Below are 18,827 nucleotides of genomic sequence, written 5' to 3' on the forward strand. Positions count from 1 at the left end.
GACTGTGACCTCCCTGGAGGGGTCAACCCTTCAGAAACAGCCCAGTTTGGTGGAATTTTTTGCTCCTGGCTGGGATAGGAACTGCATGGAACAAATACATGATATGACACCTATCCCAAACTATAGAAAGAATGGCCAGATCAAGTGCTAAAGCCATTAGGGCTCAAAAGAAATCTTTAGATTTTCCTTCCTGTGTGGTCCTTGAAAACCACATATCTTTAGACTACCTACTGGATGCCCAAGGAGGGGTCTGTGCTATCGCAAACACTTCCTGTTGCACCTGGATTTATACAACCCACCAGGTGGAATTAGAGAAAACTAAGCTTTTCAAACTCACCAAATCCCTAAAAGGAACTCATTCCCCTGGAATAACAAGCTGGTTTAACCTTAGACTGACATATTTATTCAGCTGGCTTCCAAACGGGATGGGGACCATTCTAAGAAAGGGACTACAAATACTACTACTCATTGTTTTATTAATCTGTTCATTCTTTGTTTTAGTGCAACTATTAACTCCTTGCCTTTCTCAATGTTGTACCATGATTGAGGAAACCAAAATTATTGCTCAAAAGCTTCAAACGATGGGCCAAACCTACTCACTTGGCCTTCTTGATACTCTTATCATAAATTTGATAAACTGCTCAAGTGAGGACAATGCCTAAGCCTTGTCTCCTGACAACCTCCCTGTTGCGCAAATGTGGTCATAAGCTCTCCTCAAACATACCAATCACCCTACCTTTACTTTCCTTCCTCTGTGGGACATAACTTTCTAAGAATGAGCCTTCCTAGAGCTGAGGATGCCTATAGTAATGTTGGATGACCTACTGGTTGATCATCAAATCTTTCCAAGGAAAGATTTCAATCAAAGGGGAGAAATGTGAAAGAAGCATCAAAATGGAGTCAGGCTTGCTAGGAGAGCTATTTCAAATGGAGCTGGGAGGCCATTTAGGAAGCAAGGCTTACGCATGTCCCCACCTGAAAGAAAAGGTAAGCTTTAAAATATACGGCACTGCCAAACCTGGGGCATCCTGGGGCACCAGCTGCAACTCTTCCATTTCAAGAGAAATGAACTTTTTTCTTTTACTTACAAATGGACTTTTTGCTTAGTGATAGCCCTTAGCAACCAATCATGTACACATAAGAATAGCTTCAACCTGTCAGCACCAATCATAATTCTTGATAAACAATTTATGTGGCTTTACTGGAAATCCCCTCTTGCGTTTAAAAGCCCTCCTCTTTTCTCCCCACTTTGGAACACATTTTCAATTCCTGCTCAAATCTGTGTCTCTTGAATTGCAGTTCTCAGACCCCAAATAAAAGCCTCTGGTTTGCCCTTCAGTCTTGCTGTATTTTTCAATTGACAAAAGTATGATGCTAAGCAACGGAATAATTCTACCTTATTGATTTCTCAACAATATCTCTAAATTTCATTTGTAAAAATTTACTTCAGAATTGAAGGAAGAAGTGTGGTAAGCAACACAGTAATTCTTCCTCTCTGACTTTCCAACAATTTCTCTAAGTTTCTTTTATAAAAATTAATTTACCTCAGAATTAAAGGGGAAATTTGGATGTGAAGCAATATAGTTCTCTCCAACTTCCCCCCAATTTTCCTACATTTGTTTTATTAAAAATGATTTCAGGAGTGCCTGAGTAGCTCAGTCAGTTAAGCATCTGCCTTCAGCTCAGGTCATGATCTCAAGGTCCTGGGATTGAGCCCCGCATTGGGCTCCCTGCTGAGCCTTCCCTACTTCTCCCTCTCCCTCTGCCTGCGGTTCCCCCTGCTTGTTCTCTCCCTCTCTCTCTGCGAGATAAATAAATAAAATCTTAAAAAAAAAAAATTTCAATTACTGAACATTTTACTTTGTAATTTTAAAGGAAAAGAATACACTGAAAAATACAGATGACAGAATATCTTCTTATACTGCTCAATCAACTCTCATTATTAAGATTAATAATCAAAAACTACTATTTTGGGGGCACCCAGGTGGTGGAGTCTGTTAAGCGTCTGACTCTTTTGGTTCAGGTCATGATCTTAGGGTTGTGAGATCAAGCCCCAGGTTGGGCTCAGGCACTGGGCTTAGGATTCTCTCTTTCCTTCTCCCTCTGCCCCTCTCCCCAACACCCTCTCTCCTTTCTCTATCGCTTTCTAATAAAAAAAACTATTATTTTGGTCTTCTGCTCCTATTACTCTCTAGAGCAAAGGCTTTAGGTTAAGAAAGAAAGTTATTGCTATTCTGAGCTCCTTAAAGGGTCAGTCACCTTGGCAACTTCCAACTACGTACCTAAACCTCTACTTCTTATTTCCTGGAGCACAGATGATAACTCCCAATTCTCTGACTCTGTAGAGGAGAAAGCGAACACTCCTATCCTTAAGGCCACTTGTGCTCTCTGAGACCTGCACATGTGATTTCCCCCTGTTAAGGCTGATAACACTTAATTCTCTTCCTTAGCCACGGAAACATCTCCCAGAATTTGCCTGTGGGTTGCTCCTAGAAGTTGAAAACAGCAAATAACACCTCATCAAACTGTATACTTTAAATATGTGCAGTTTACTGTATATCACTTATAACTCAATAATGTTATTTTAAAAAACGACGATCCTTGACAATAAGATTACCCAGCTCTGCTCAAAGGAGCCAAAGGAATAATCCTAAGCAGGTAAAAATTCATCTCAGGAAGTATTAGGGAGTCATCTCTATATTAGAAATATATAATCATTAGAGGCTTCAAGATCTAATCCACAGGATATGGTTACCATTATTTAGTCTGAAAAAATTCTAAAGTAGGCACAACCAAATACTCACCCAACCTCGTTAATTAAAAAAAAAAAAAAAAAAAAGATCTCACTAAGGTCACACAACAGACCTTTTAGGCTTTGAGAAATGGAACTTTGTGAAATAACACTAAATCAATGATGAACCAGATGCCTAGGTAGTGAATGATGGGAGTTATTAGGTGAAAAATGTAAAAGTTGTCAATATCTAAAAACCAATTTGGTTTTGGTTTAGAACTTTTCACTCTAAAGGTTGTTAGGCTGCTCATTCATTCATAGAACCAATATTTATTGAGAGCCTACAATGGGCAGGTGCTATACAAGGACATCAAGGGACCAAGGTAAACCAGAAAGAAGATAAGGTGCTACCCTCAGGAGCTCACTTCCTAATGTGGCAGGGAGACAGTAACCACAACAACAAGTAACTTAAAATAGTTGAAGAGAATATAAAATGCTATAAAGGAATAATAACAATGGGGATAACAATCATAGCTATCACTTATACAGCTCTGACTAGGCACTACAGCACTGCTTATAAGTATCATTGGAATTAACGCACCCTATGAAGTGGTTCTATTGTACAAATGAAGAGACAAGGATTCAAATCACTTAGACACTTAGTGGCAGAGCAAAGACTTGAATGCCAGCCATCTGGGTTCAGAGTCCAAGTTTTTCCTCACAATCACACTACCAGGTGTGTAAAGTAAAGCAACTGGAAGAGGAAGAACTACTTAAGGTGGTGAGGAAAAGTTTGTCAGAAGAAGTGACATTTGATCAGAGATCTAAAAAATGAGAAACACAGCCCTTCTTTCTGGCACTAACTAAAGAGTATGCATAGTTGTCTATTGGGCCATAGCTACTTCATGCCATCCGCACATAAGGAATGCTTATTTTTACATTACATCTATAGCAGAGGAGAAGGTTGCTAAATAATTTTTTGTTGCTGTTAAAAAAAAAAAACTGGGTGATATTTCAAATGAATGACTAAGAATCAAAATAAAATGATAAACTTACTAAAAATTTATAGTTCACCAGAACCTACAATGCACAATGGTTGAAAAACATCCCAAATCCCATATTTAGCATTTACTTCATTCAAACTTTTTTGTTTGCTAAGAATCATGTCATACTTGTTCAAACGACTGCTAAACTTGAATGAGTCAGCTCTGAATTAATGACATTGTTAAAGCCTTCCATCCTATTTTGCAGAAGAGTGGTATTTTTGAACAAATAAGAAGAAAGCTACTGATTTCTTTTTTATACTGCATTCAGACCTTAACAAATATACCCTTTTATACATATCCTGGCATGGTATCTTCAAGAATTCCCCAGATTTCCTTAAGAGACCCCTACCCCTTCCAACTTTCCAGCTTGCTCAAGTCTAGGCAGATCCTGTCTAAGCAGAATAGAATCCACAACCTCTATGGCTCAACCCCAATCTTAGGAGCTTAAACAAAGGCTCCAAGGGAAGAATTCAAGGCCATTTATACAGCCATTCTTTGCCTTACTCACTCTCCTCAACCAGAGGCTCCCACTCTGTTCAAACCATGAGGAATTTTGTACTTTCATAAAGGGTCATTTGTTCGTGGCTATAGCACAACACCATTTTATTATCTTACTCTAATACAGGTGCAGGTTGTACTACACAGTTATGGCATGTTGAGGGAGAAGAGAAAGAGAAATTTCTGAAGAAAAGAAGGGAGGGCAAACTATTCCAGCAGCATTTCTATTTCTATCTCAATCCTCCCGCTCATTCTCTTTACCTACCTCTAATGCTCAGCTCCTTTGAATTTACCCCACCCCCTAATTCCACAGCTGAACCTCTGACCCCATGATTCTACTCCAGGTCCACAATCCTATCCCTAAGCCCATCCTGTGTAGAGTTTCTGCCACAACCAAGTTCCTTGAGCATTTCCATTAGCAAAGCCAACCAGCAGGAGTTGAGGGGGAGTTCCAACTTCTGCTGACAGCCCTGTGGAGATCAAAGATGTCACTCTGAGAGTCAGAATTCAATTCTGAACTCATTTCTTTCATTATATGTAGTGGTGAGATTCTTTTATTTGATCATTACTATACTCTGCCATATTCTGGATTATAGTCTAATCTGAGCTCCAAACCACTATGCATAAAACATAGCAGTGCCAGACCCTTCAAAATATGTTATACATTTGATCCTCTCAGAACATTTGGGGGAGGGGGGAAGGTAAAAGTTTTTGGAGCACTGTGAAAAAAGCAAAAGCACCTAACAATCACGGAGACCTAAATGTATATTTATAAGATACAAGAAAATGTTTTACAATTGGATTTTTGTCACACAGTTTATATTTATATATATATATATATATATATATATATATATATATATATATATATATATGATAGTCTGGACCCTGATGTGGTTTACAGAGCAAGAGGACCATTTCAGGAAAAACACTCAGTTTTTGATTCCTTACAGTTGGCTTTACCCCCTCTAAAATTGCCTTGTAAGACAGTCTATACTTTACTTAAATAGTTGAATGTTGGTAGGTTGCTATTGAAATCCACCTCCCCTCAATTCCCCTGAAGGCTAAACCAGGTGTTACTAATCCCCAGACAGTCTGCTCCTACCAGAAACTTCAATCTGATGGCCTGACATCAAAGAAATGTTCATAGTCTCTCAGAGATAGATGATTTGTATATCTCATCTCAACTGGCAAAATTCTGGTTCAAATGAGAAAAATACTCATTTGAAAGAAAGGAGGCAGAAGAATGAAAATACCTTCCACTTGGGCAGTTTATCTTTCCAACTTAAGTTAGAACAAATAATCCTAACAACCTGAGTGACTCAAAATGACTCTGGATTTGCCAGGGGTGGGTCTTTTACGCCTATCTGCACAATTCGACACCTGCTCAATAACAAAAGTATAGCAATCCTTTTTCATGTATCACAAACCAAGCATTGGCATGTAATATTGATAATACCTAACAAGTAAAGACAAGCTTTCATTACTAATCTTGTGCTTACCCATGCTTTTCAGTGTAACTATTCAAATACTTGGAAATGCTTGTAATTTTCCATGACCCACAGCTAGAATATATAAATAATGTACAGAAAGGATTGCCCGAGAATTAAGAGGTTTTTTTCTGTTGTTTACTTTCAAAGGAGAAAAAATGTTTCAATAAACAGGAACATATGAAGGGTATGAATAAAATTCAAGGCTCATACATGGTCTGAATTATTTTTCCATGGGTATAAGGTAGTCAAACTGATTTTTAATGAAAACTTTGGCAACCTTACCATCTACGGGAAAAATTGAGTGCTAACTATAATGACACGATTTGTCATTTTAGTTTTCAAAATCATGCCAAAACAAATGCCTCAGATAAAAAGATGGAAAAATAAGTAATGGTGGTTTTTCTTTTTTTTACATGCTTAAGATACATGCTTTGATATCTTAAACGACAGAATTACGTTCAGTTCCCCCAAACAATCTGTTCTCTCTTACTTTTTGGCTCTTGCACATGCCAGTCTTCCTGCATGGATGTCCTTCTTGCCATAAAAATGCCCCTCTTCCATTTCTCTTGGTTAACGTTTATTTATCCATCACACAGATATCCACTAAGAACTCACTTCTTCCAGAATCCTTCTGTGACCTCAGCTAACTTTCTATGGTTGTTTGCACTGTGTTTCATTCCTTAAAAATGGCTTCAATTTGTTTTCAGCAAGAAATTCTTATGACCAAAGGACATGAATGTTTATGACATATGATGTAACGCAGGCCTATTATAAGTTGTAACATCTTATTTCATTTTTAATTTATGTTATTCTTTAAAATAATAGAACCATGTTATACATACTCTCTAAAGACTTCACTGAGTCAGGCTGGCCATAACCTTTCTGAGTAAAGCTGATTAAAAAGGGATGGGGAGGGGGGACTAAGGTGTTGCTGGAATAACTTGGGGGAATATTCATTCATTCATGTCATGTTTATTAGAGGCCTACTCTGCAAATCACCATTCTAGTTCTGATGATGTGGCAGATAATGAAAGAAATAAGCAAACAATCATACACTCAACTCCCCCCTTACTCAGAATTTTATCAACCTTCTGATTCCAAAGCTGGCAAATGGAATAGAACACCTGGAAACAATATAGGTACTGATAGGAAGCATACAGTAACATTTAACAAGACACAGGAATGCTTTTAGCAAGGGGACACAGTAAAGAGTTTCAAACATTTCAGAGTCTTCAGTAATTGTCGGCAGGATGGAGCAATTTCTCCTAATCCATCCAGGGATCTGGAAGAGGGCATTCCTGATGCTTTGTGTTGTGAAGATGATTTCTTCTTCCCCTCCATCTCCTCCTTCTGCAGGCTAGGTTTTTGTCTTTCTTTTTTTTACCCCAGTTTTATTGTGATGTAATTGACATATAACATTGTATTCGTTTAAGGTGTACAACCTAATGATTTGCTGTGTGTATATATTGCAAAAATGATTGTGAGGACTTCTTTTTTAATTTTTAAAAAATTTGTTTAATTAAAAAAAATATTTTTTTAAGTAGGCTCCACGCCCAATGACCCTGAGATTAAGAGTTGCACGCTCTACCGACTGAGCCAGTCAGGTGCCCCTGGGAGGACTTCTTTTCTTTTTTTTAAAGATTTTATTTATTTATGTGACAGAGGGAGACAGCCAGCGAGAGAGGGAACACAAGCAGGGGGAGTGGGAGAGGAAGAAGCAGGCTCCTAGCAGAGGCCTGATGTGGGGCTCGATCCCATAATGCCGGGATCACGCCCTGAGCCGAAGGCAGACGCTTAACTGCTATGCCACCCAGGCGCCCCCCTGGGAGGACTTCTTAACACCCACAATGCATAAGAGATTTGTTTACTAAGCTGAGTACTAACATGATTAAATTTTCTACAGATTTACTTACCTCAACATATGAAATCGGAAATATTCCTATTTTGTCTGCCAGCATTCCTTCGGCCCAGTTTTCATCCACTCTACGGATCACAGTCAGAACATCATCCTAGAGAAACAGCAAACTATTAGTCTACTTGATCCCATTAAGCCCATGATTTAATTTTCCTTTTCAATGAAGGGGCTCAAGTTTTAAGAGTACATGAATTAAAATGCTATGACATATCTTTAGTACATGAATCCAAAGCCGTCACTATCAAACTGTTGGTCCTTTCAGAGAGTTGTAAAACTATGAACTCCTTCTACACAGGGGTTGGCTACTTATTACAACTTCAAATGCTACCCATCCCAGGCTCTTGAACTTCTGTTTTAGATTGATTCTCAGGCTCTTATGTTCTCTCTGATAATATAGCAAATGCCCATTTAAATGCATATCCTACTGCTTTCCTTTATTAAAAAACACTATTCTGTTTATCTACTTAAAATTCTAAAATGTTTTATCAATTCAGTATATATACTCCCGTGTGTTTTCAGCAAAGAAATTTATGTACAAGATAAGGAAATAATGATGTTTCATTTTGTTATTCATAATTCAGTAAATTAAAATCCCTGAGTGGCACACACACCCTGTAAAGTGGCTTAGAATTAAATTTAGGCTCTAAATATGAAAATGATACCACCTAGAGCATCAACCAAAATTATCTTTCATATAAGAACAGCCTATGCACAAAATTACTTTTTTGTGACTTTAAGAAAACTGCTACCAAGTATTTTTTAAAGCACAGTGAAATACTAAAACTATTTTATCTTTTTACAAAAGGAAATACAAGCTATATTCCTGTGTATCCAGGTCCAAAGGAAGAGCTGGCAAACAGAAAATCTCATTCTAAATTTACCTTTGCAAATGGAAGGCAATCTTTGTCTGCTTCCTTGTCTTTCACTTCAAAGTCATAAAGTGCTTTGCACTGAGGTGGGGGCTGAGGTAACGGTTTGATAATCTGCACAAAATTGGTGGGGAAAAAGCCATGGATCCCGTTGACTTCCCCATGGTACCAATTTTCATCCACTTGTCGCCGCAAAATGATGATGTCACCTTTGCTGAATTTAAGGTCTCCAGGCTCTTTCCCTTCGTAGTTGTATAACGCTTTGGCACAAGGTAACTGAGGTATACCCTGAAGGAAAGAGAGGAGTTTTAATTAAAGGATGGTCCAAAAATGTCTGAAAATTTAACTGTATTATTATTGTTAGTCAAGGTCAACTCAACATAGCGTGCAGGTCTCTGGAGTTTAGTTGGGGGGGGATGAAACACTTCCCGGAGCAAGTGACACATGAGCCAAGTCTTCAGGGATACACAGGAGTTAGCCAGGCAAAGCTGAGGTGGAAAAGAGTGAGGCATTCGAAGCAGAGGGGACAGTACCAGCAAAGACATGGAACCTGTTATGCAGAGGGACTGGAGTTTTATAAAGAATGCAATGTTCCTGGCAAGGAATTATGGAATCTAGAGTGTAAGAGAAGTAGGCAGAAGCTAACTCATGGAGGGTCTTGAATAACGTGTTAAAAGAGGTTCAACTGCTGTGTCCATCAGGCAATGACAAGCCCTTAGAGGTGTGAGATACAGATGGCCATGGTAAGAAGCATGTGTCAGGCATTACAGTGGGAAATAGAAGGGGACAGGCATACAGCTATGTGCAAAGCACAGGTCTAAACTACTTGAAAATTTTTTTTACAGCCTAATCTTTCTAATGAAGTAGAGTAATAGGAAGCATTACTCATAGTACTGCCCTCTCCCTGGGCTCCTCTATCTCCCCACTCCCCCCAAAAAATGGATTGAAGTTTTATACCTTGAGGCAACAGAACTTCATAATATAGTTTTAAAAAATTACTTTGGTTTTTAGTCAGAGATTTAGAGTCTGGCCTACTCCTAAGCCAAACTTTTTTTTGTTAAATGTTTTTGTTTGGCTTAAGTGGAATAGCCAATTCTTGGCTCTCAAAATGCTATTGGCAGTCATCTTGTGTTGGCTTGATCCATGTGATGTTGCGTTTGGTTAATGAGAGCTGCTTTGGAGGTCAATATCCCGAGGAGGCAGGAGCTGAGCCTTCCAGAAGTTCCGAAACCCTCATGTGCCCTCTGACTTTTGGACCCTGCCTTAAGATCTTGCCTATGAAAGCATGACTCCAGTTATCTGGCTGTGACCTAATCTTATAAACAATTCTGCTGTGCCCTTTGGTTTCTGCAGAAGGGAAATGCCCATCAGGAACTCTGGTGCCTCACAATCCTGTGAACTTTAGTCATATTCCCTTCAGTGTCCAACTCTGTGGAAGGATTCTAATTTTTGTCTGCTCTCACAGAGATGCCTTACTGCATTCTCTACTTTATTACATATTTCTTGAAGTCTGGTTATCATAATATAACAATATTTCCCAAGATAGGATTGAGGAAATAACAGTAAATAAACACAGAAACGAATATCACTATGAAAGATGGCAAGAGTAATCGAGCCAGAGACAGAGAACTGACAAGTACTGTAATAAACCAACTTTTGGAACATAGCTCATGGGACCATGATTTGACAGTTTCAGGTAGGGATTGGAAACACAGACTCCAGAAGCCAGAATGCCTGGGTCTGAAATCTAGCTCAGCCACGTAACTAGCTGTGTGACCCTGCGAAGGTTAACCTCTCTGTGCCTCAATTTCTTTGTCTGGGTCGTTGTGAGGATTTTGTGAGTTAATGTACGTAAACCACTACAATAGGCCCAGCAGTTAGGAAGCGCCACACGCACCACCCAGTTTGAAAAGCCTTGTTCACCAGCGAAACACAGCACCTGAAAACGGATTTGTCTTTATGCAGCTGGATGCTTTTCCTTTTGGATGAATTCACATAGCAATTACATTTTTAATACATATTCACTGTACAGCAATGCAAAGAATGTTCCTCCTAGGAAGTGTTGGGATTTTGAAATGTGCATTTCTGAAGCACACATTTGTTTTCTAAGTGGGATCCATTCATCTTCTGGTTGAACAGAAGAAATTACAAATTCACTGACATGCACGGTTTAATAGGGGATGGCATTTTAGATGTGGCTGTAGTTCATCTTGACAGGGCTAACGTAAGGCACTGGAAGCCTGCATGAATTAATTGAAAATCCTATTACAAACTCGGTGACAAATAACTCTATTCACCACTACGGCCTGTTCTCTCGATTTTTTTTTCCCCACCTCAATTAGCTCTGTTTGGCCCACTCTGTCCAAATCCATGCCAGCCAAATCCATGCACCAAGATACAGACTTAGCACTCTTAGAAACCACTCTGAACTGCTCCTTGAAGAGATCTGTAAAATTCCCCAAAAAACACAGTATGGTTCTTTTGTGACATGCTCATGTGGGAACTAAAGGAATTTGTTTCTTCACAGATCACTTCCACACACCCATGGCCCAATGGACTTATTAACTTTTTCATCAAAGCAAATTTATTAAGTATTCCTAAAATCATCACACATTCTTAATACAATGAATGGCAAGGATAAAGCTTATGGTAACAGTGATATACATTATAGTTAGCCTAGTTACATCCTTGAGACTGAAACTTAAAATTATTAACTCATGCTGATTTGCTAAATCTTGACTGCTAATAAGGCTATTTCAATGATCAATAACTACAGAGAAAGAATCATAAAGCTTATGACAGTCTAATCCACGAGCAGACATTTGTGCATCTGGCTGTGTTTTTCTATGGTGTTCTTTTTCAATTAAATTCTAAGAGGCTAAAAAGGCAGTTTGTGTCAAGTTCCTCAAAAGAAGGTTTCCCACATTAAATAAAATGAATTCTACTCTGATTTCAAATCAAGCAAAGTTCAGTGATCTTTTAAAGACTTATTCCCACACAGACTGCAGATGATTAAGGATAAATGGTCAACCGACTTGGAAGAGCAATAAAAGAATGCATTTTCCTTTTGCAACATCTGAAGGATAAAGCCAAAACAATTGGTTTGATAGCCTCGGACTACTCTTGTGGGTAAAATATGTCCGGGGCCCACAGAGGCACTGCCTTCTCATTCATCTCCTTAGAAAGGTCCGGGAGTCATGTCATCGCCTGGGCCCTTTGCCCTCCGTGCCTTCGGCAGGCTTTCCAAACTACTGCCTTTCTTCTGTATCCTCTCATCAGGCCAAGGCCCCCAAGGATCTGCAGAGCTTACATTTCACTTGGCTACACATGAAAGGGAGGCTTAAAAGGAGAGAAAGCCAGAGAGAAACTGACTCTGCAGTCTAACCTTGGGTTTGCAGCTGTCATTCATGCTGCCAGCTTTATCAAAAACCTTGGCAATTTAGACAGGTGAGCTATTGTAACAATTCTTAACCTGAAATACATTTCAATAAATAGTGACTACTTTGCTCATATAAAAAGGAATAAATAGGACAGTGGGCCAGTTTTACTCTTCAAGTAATTTTGCTTCTATATTATGTGTACAGATATTTAATATGACATTAAAATCCTTATGAGACCTGCACACAAATATTTTTGATTAAACACTCTACACTCCATTTTGGTATCATCAAGTGTATTCCAATATATTTGGCAAAGTACTACTTGATGATGTAGCTGAGATTCTGACGGGTAAATAAAACATTCACTGCCAATTTATTTTATAGACTCTAAATGCCAATGCCCAGATATACATGCAAGACAGCCTCTTTAAATTCAAATCCCTTCATGCATTTCTTACTGCTCCATAAAGTAAAAAAGATTCAATGACCTACTAAAAAGAATATCTGGAAGATACTCTTGCTGTAGGAACAGCACCACAGTGTGTATAATTTAATAATTTAGTTATATCTAAATGGGCACAAACTATGGCTGATTTCTACCTGACCTTCTAAAACTTTCCAGAAAGTACTGAAGCACAAAGAAATTACAATAATACAACTATTACACACAGAGTAATAAATAGCAAAATGGGTTCAGAAAAGGATTTTTCAAAATGTTCTTTGTAGGGGCACCTAGGTGGCTCAGTTGGCTAAACATCTGCCTTCGGCTCAGGTCATGATCCCAGGGTCCTGGGATCAAGTTCTGCATCTGGCTTCCTGCTCAGTGGGAAGTCTGCTTCTCCCTCTACCCTTCCCCCCACTTCATGATCTCTCTTGCTATCTTTCCCTCTCTTTCTCAAATGAATAAAATCTTTTTTAAATAAACAAATAAAATGTCCTCTGTACAACAAAATACATGTTGGCTTTTCCCTACAAAGTGAAAATCTATCAGAATATACCAACAGTATTTCATAAAAATACTGATTCTGTAATAGTTAATAAGTCTTAAGTATTAATCTCAAGATGTCTAAATTGGATTATTACTGAAATACTATTGGACCATCACTTGAAATATTTCAACTTCAATATAAACATCCAAGATGAGTACTGCAAGTTATTTTTCCAAAGCAGTATCAGAAAGGACTAAGAATCCCACAATCCCATGATCGTCCATCTTTTTAATTTGTTCTTTCCTTTAACATGTACTTGTGGAGAGCACTGTACTGGGGTGTTTTATCTGGCGATCACTTTCTTAAGCTACCATCTGTTATCCACCCAAGTCTGTCATATAAAATCTTCTCATCAGACTAACTTTAATCATAGCTACCAGCACTTTGAGGATGGCAGTTGTGAATAAACAAAAATGAAGAAATGTTTTCTTCATTTTTTCTCTTTTTGTCCTTATTTTACTATTTCACGGTCTTCTTTCACGTTCATTTTCTTCAGCTTTCTCCCTAAGTAGACTGTTTGCAGGCTGCCTTTCTCCTCTACTCCAGACATGGTTCCGGTTCCACTCCGCCTCAAGAGAGGGGGCTGACTGAAGGCACTTTGTGCTGCTTTAGTGCCCTGTACATACACCAGCTCCTGCTCTCACTCCATACACTCTATCTGCTCCTTCTCCTCTCCCTCAGCTCCTACAACCCAACCCACAAGCCCTTATGGAGTTTCTATCCCAACTCATACTAAATAGCAATCAGCCAGTTATAGCTTTCAGCCTTGTTGTTTTAGTGATATTAATGGTTTAGGGAAAGGGTGGAGGGAGGGGAAAAAAAAACACCCAAGGTTAAAAGGACAGGAGACAAAGTACCAGCTTTCTCACCAATCTCTCTAGGCAGTATTCTCACGGCTACTTAATCAAACAATAATACATAATCATTTATTTAATCAATACTTAATCAAATACTTAACCAAATGTAAATACAGAATGAAATAAGCTGAGGTCAAAAGATTACATTCAAACATCCAGAGGCAGAATAAAGAGCAGAGTTTTCCAAACTTAAGAAAAAAATATGAGACTCTTAAATTTTTTTCTAAGAACTATAGTATAGAGAATAGATAAATACATCTCTGTGGGGCGGAATCAGGCCCAACCATGGCTCCCCTCTCCTACTTGTCCAGGAGTGCCAGATTTGAAAAGCACTGTTACAGAGAGAGAAGTGGACTAAGGCACATTGTTTAGGAAATACGTAGATTTAGGGAATTAAAAAGAAAACACTAAGAATTTGAGAGGTAGGAAGAGAACAAGCAAAATATAACCATGGTAGCAATAACTCCTGAGTTATTATTATTATAAATAACTCCTGAGACATGGTCTTATCCACATCACCTATGTCTTTATAATCTGGAAACAATTCCCAATTACCTCTTCAAACAAATTAATGTCCTAAACCATGGGTTTTATGGCCCTCCATTTGCACTGACTGTTCCAATTCATATTTTCCACTATCAGCAAGCAAACCAGTCTGTAGTTGTCACCTTCAACCTCAAACATGCCATACCCCCTGCTACTGTCTGAACATTTGTGTCCCCCCCAAATTTCACTATTGAAATCCTAACTATCAAAGGTGATGATGGTGTTAGAAGGTGGGGCCTCTGAGAGGTACTTAGGTTTTATGGGTGGAGTCCTCATGAATGGGATTACTGCATTTATAAAAGAGACCTCCCAGAGCTCCCTAACTGCTTTTGTCCTGTGAGGCTACCATGAGCAGGCACCAGCCATGAACAACCAGGAAAAGGGCCTTCACCAGAATGCAACCATGCTGGCTCCTTGATCTTGGACTTCCAGCCTCCTGAACTGTGAGAAGTAATTCCTGTTGTTTACAACCTTCCCAGTCTGTGGCATTTTATTATAGCAGCCCGAATGGACTAAGATACTCCTTCACCAAAATTCTTCAAAAGTAGCCCATCTCTCTCTCCACCTTGTGGAGAGGCACTTACATACACATATCTTGACATAGCTGCAGTTGATAATTACACTGCATTTATTCCACCTCTATTTTTATTTTATCTAGCATAACTGCTTCTGTTGTTTGGAATCAGATGTAAATAAGGCCAGGAACAGAGCTACATTCTGGTGCAGGTCAACAGGATAGATTCTGTTTCCCAGATGAAGGGGACCCTCATTCTTAAGGACCCAGTGTAGGCACTACCTCCTTCGGGAAGATTCTCCTAACCTTCCCTCCCTCAAATCTGGAGAAAGTGCTGCTACTGTGCCCATCCAGCATGTCTTATGCATCCTGTTACTATGGCTTTCATCTTACTCAGTTTACGACCTATTTCTCCTACCAGACTGTAACCTCCTGGAGATCTGGGACGATGAGTTATCCATCTTTATATCATGAGCACCTACCACGTCCATGTCCGTGAATACATTCTTGCTGGATAAATAAATTAAAAAAATGAATTTACCTCTAGGTGGCTGAGATCTACCGGATGGATGGCTAAATGTAAAAATATCACATCTAAAGGAAAAGCAACTTAAAGGACACTTCTGTGGATAGTGAGGCTCACCAGCTTAAACGTATCGCACAATATATGCTCTCACATATTTCTGTGCCTCTGGTACTCCTCACGAACGGCAAACCGTGAGCCCATCCTTGTGAAACTGTCGTCAGTGTCTCCTATGGAACACACTATATGCCAGGCGCTTGACACTGAGATGGGAGGAGCAGGAATACTGAGGAAAGAATTTCATTCCCCATTCATGAAGGCTGCTGGGAAACCTGGAGCACACGAAGGTGCCACAGAAAAACCTGGGGAAATGGGAGCCAGTCTGCTAACTGGTGTCCACTTCAATGTGCTCTGGAAACATGACTAAAAACATGATCCCTTCTGGAAATGGGCAGTTGAGTTTGTACTAAGCAAAATGCTGGCATTTGAAAAATGTGAAACAAATTACATAGCAAACCATAGCAAACAAATATTTTCCTTTCAAACTCATCTGGTGGTTATGAGGAAATAGTCACGTAGTTGATACATAGCTTTTTTCTTGGCTGGCCTTAAAAAGGGAGTATCCAACTGACAGACAAATCATTAAAGAAAACAAATCTTACTGAATTTCTCTAAGGGAAGACAGCTATTGAGAGTGCAGTCACGGAAATAAAATGCAGGAAATTTATGTCACTCATTGCCCTGAATATTAGTTTTCTGTTTCATCACATGTTTAATAATTACAATAGTATTTTTGCTAAGAGGAGGAAAAGTTATTGGGAAAATTCTCTGCAGTAACTTGAGCTATCATCTTGGGGACTCATGGCAGGATGAGGGATGTTTCCCGGTAAAAGGTCAAGTTTCTGTCTATTTGAAAAACAGTTTGATTCCTGGCAAGAATCTGCCCCTGCCCTTTCCTAAACCTCCCACTTGCCTGTGGGGGCGTGGGACTAGATGGAGAAGAATGACCATGTATCAGAACTCTGCATGGCCCTTGCCTAATCCTTACAAAAACCCAGAAAGGTAGGGAGAGTCAGAAATACAGAGGCAGAGGGGTGTGCGGGAGCAGGTTTTTAACATTAAATAGAAAGGTCAGGTAAGGCCTCAATCCAATTCAATGGCCTGGTTTTAGATTTTTCTTTTGTCCGGCATTCTTATTAATATCCCAGAGAGAGATGTTCATCTAATTTAGACATGACATTATATATGAAAGATAGTTCATAGTTTCAGAGTTAAAATAACATTGGAATAAACCCACACATAGATGGGCAATTAGACAAAAGTGCCAAGGCAATTCAGTTTAAGAAAAGAAAGTCTTTTCAACAGATGGTTCTCGGATAATTAGAAGCCCATATGGGGAAAAATGAGTCTTGACTCCTACCTCACATCATACACAAAAATCTATTTGTGATGAACCCCAAAACCAAACGTAAAAGTTAAAACTAAGTTTTCCAGAAGAAAGCACAGATTATCTTAATGATTAGGTAGGTCAAAAAAAAAAATTAACCATAAAAATTTATAAATTGGACTTCATCAAAATCGAAAAATTCTGTCCATCAAAAGACAATTTAAAAAATAAAAATGCAAGCCACACAAAGGGAAAAATATCTGCAATACATAAAACTGACAAAGGATTTTAATCTGGAAATATAAAGAACTTCTATAAATCAACAACAAACAACGCAATTTAAAAACAGACAAGATTTGAAGATATAATTCAAAAAGGAAGTTATTACATATCCATGTAAAGGTATTCAACGCCATTAGTCATCAGGGAAATGCAAAATAAAACCGCAATGAGATATTCTTTCACAACCATTAAAATGATTAAAATTAAAAAGACTGACAACAGGACACATAGGTGGCTCAGTTGGTTGAGCATCAGACTCTTGGTTTTGGCTGAGGTCATGATCTCATGGGTTGTGGGATCGAACCCCGTGTCAGGCTCTGGGCTCTGCACTGAGTCTGCTTGGGATTCTCTCTTGTCTCTCCCCTTGCCCCTCCTCCCACTCTCTCTCTCTCTCAAATAAATAAATCTTACAAAAAATCCACAAAAAAACAAAACAAAACAAAAAAACTGACAACAGGAAATGTTCTCAAAGATACAGAGCAAATAGAACTCGGATACACTGGAAGTGGGAATCTAAATGGTACAACCACTTTGGAAAACTGTTTGACAATTTCTTATCAAGTTAGTCATACACATACTCTATGACCTAACAATTCTAATCCTAGGTTTTAACCAAGAAATGAAGACATATGTCCACACAAAGACTGGTAACAGAAACTCTCACTGCAGCACTATTCATAATACCAAAAAGAGAAAACCAAATGTCCATCAACAAGAGAATAATGAAATCCTTAGTTATAAAAAAAAAAATTACTGATACACAAGTGAAAAAATAAAAATACTATACAATTACACTTTATATGACTTCAAGAATAGGTAAAATCCATCCAGTGTATTAAAAATCAGAACAGTAGTTGTCTATGGGAGTTGGGAAATGAATGGAAGGGTGCATGATGAAAATTTCTGAGATTAGAGATAGATTTCATATTTTGAATGGGATGTTGATTATCTAGGTATACAAATGAGTCAAAACATATTAAACTGTACACTTAAGAACTGCAATTCACATATGTAAATTTTATCTCAATATTAAAATATATAAAAAATAAACCAGTGGCAGCACTGAGAAAAAAATTGAGAAATAACCACATCCATGTGTATGCACATGGAGGAAAAGATACAAAAGTATCACAGTGAATAACAACTTATGGCAATCAAGAAAATGGCAAAACAAGAAATCTGAAGTCCAGAGGTAGGGAGATTGGTGCCTAGAAAGATGGCTACTTTCTGAAAAGGAAATCCATCATCAATGTACACAGTATGTGTATATAATGTAGGGTGTCTGCTATAATCTGACCTGGCACTTAGCACCAGTCAGCCGCTCACTAGATGTCCAGGTTACATTCTGAATCCCATAAGCAAAGTGAACAGAGAGCTGCATCGTGTTCTGTGGGGGGGGGGGGGTGGTTTAGATGATGAAAGTGTTGGAAAATATGATGGAAAAGCTGCAGAAAGTGAGATGTATCAGTGGGTCAGTATTAAAGTAAGTATTCAAATACAATGAAACAGTGTTACACAAGGAAAGTAAGACGGCTTCCTATTCACTGAAGAAAAGATAAAAGCTTAAATTGATGCATGCATTATTTAAGTTGGATAAAAGAATTTCCTGACAGTGAGGGTTGTTAAATATTGCAATGGATTATGATATCTCTTTCACTGGAGACTTTTAAAAAATAGGACAGTCTCACAAGTTTGGATCTGCCCAAAGGCAAAGGAACAAAGATTATGACTTATGATCTCTAGTAATGTTATGATTTCTTTGGCAATCAGACCATTTGAAAGAATAATTTTATTTTT

At 38.5% G+C, this 18,827-nt stretch overlaps 1 protein-coding gene across 2 annotated transcripts in view; it reads right to left on the reverse strand.

The window, feature by feature from the left end:
- The window catches only part of SH3RF1 (SH3 domain containing ring finger 1), a 177,599-nt gene that overhangs the window by 57,623 nt on the left and 101,149 nt on the right, over window positions 1-18,827 (reverse strand). For both annotated transcript variants that reach the window (XM_026485595.4, XM_048212136.2), the window contains exons 3-4: window positions 8,565-8,840; window positions 7,682-7,777 (exon numbers count right to left, since the gene is read on the reverse strand). In XM_026485595.4, the coding sequence (XP_026341380.3) occupies window positions 7,682-7,777; window positions 8,565-8,840 (372 nt within the window). The remainder of the gene's footprint in view (window positions 1-7,681; window positions 7,778-8,564; window positions 8,841-18,827) is intronic.

Source organism: Ursus arctos, unplaced genomic scaffold, assembly GCF_023065955.2.
Source record: "Ursus arctos isolate Adak ecotype North America unplaced genomic scaffold, UrsArc2.0 scaffold_11, whole genome shotgun sequence".
Taxonomy (NCBI): domain Eukaryota; kingdom Metazoa; phylum Chordata; class Mammalia; order Carnivora; family Ursidae; genus Ursus; species Ursus arctos.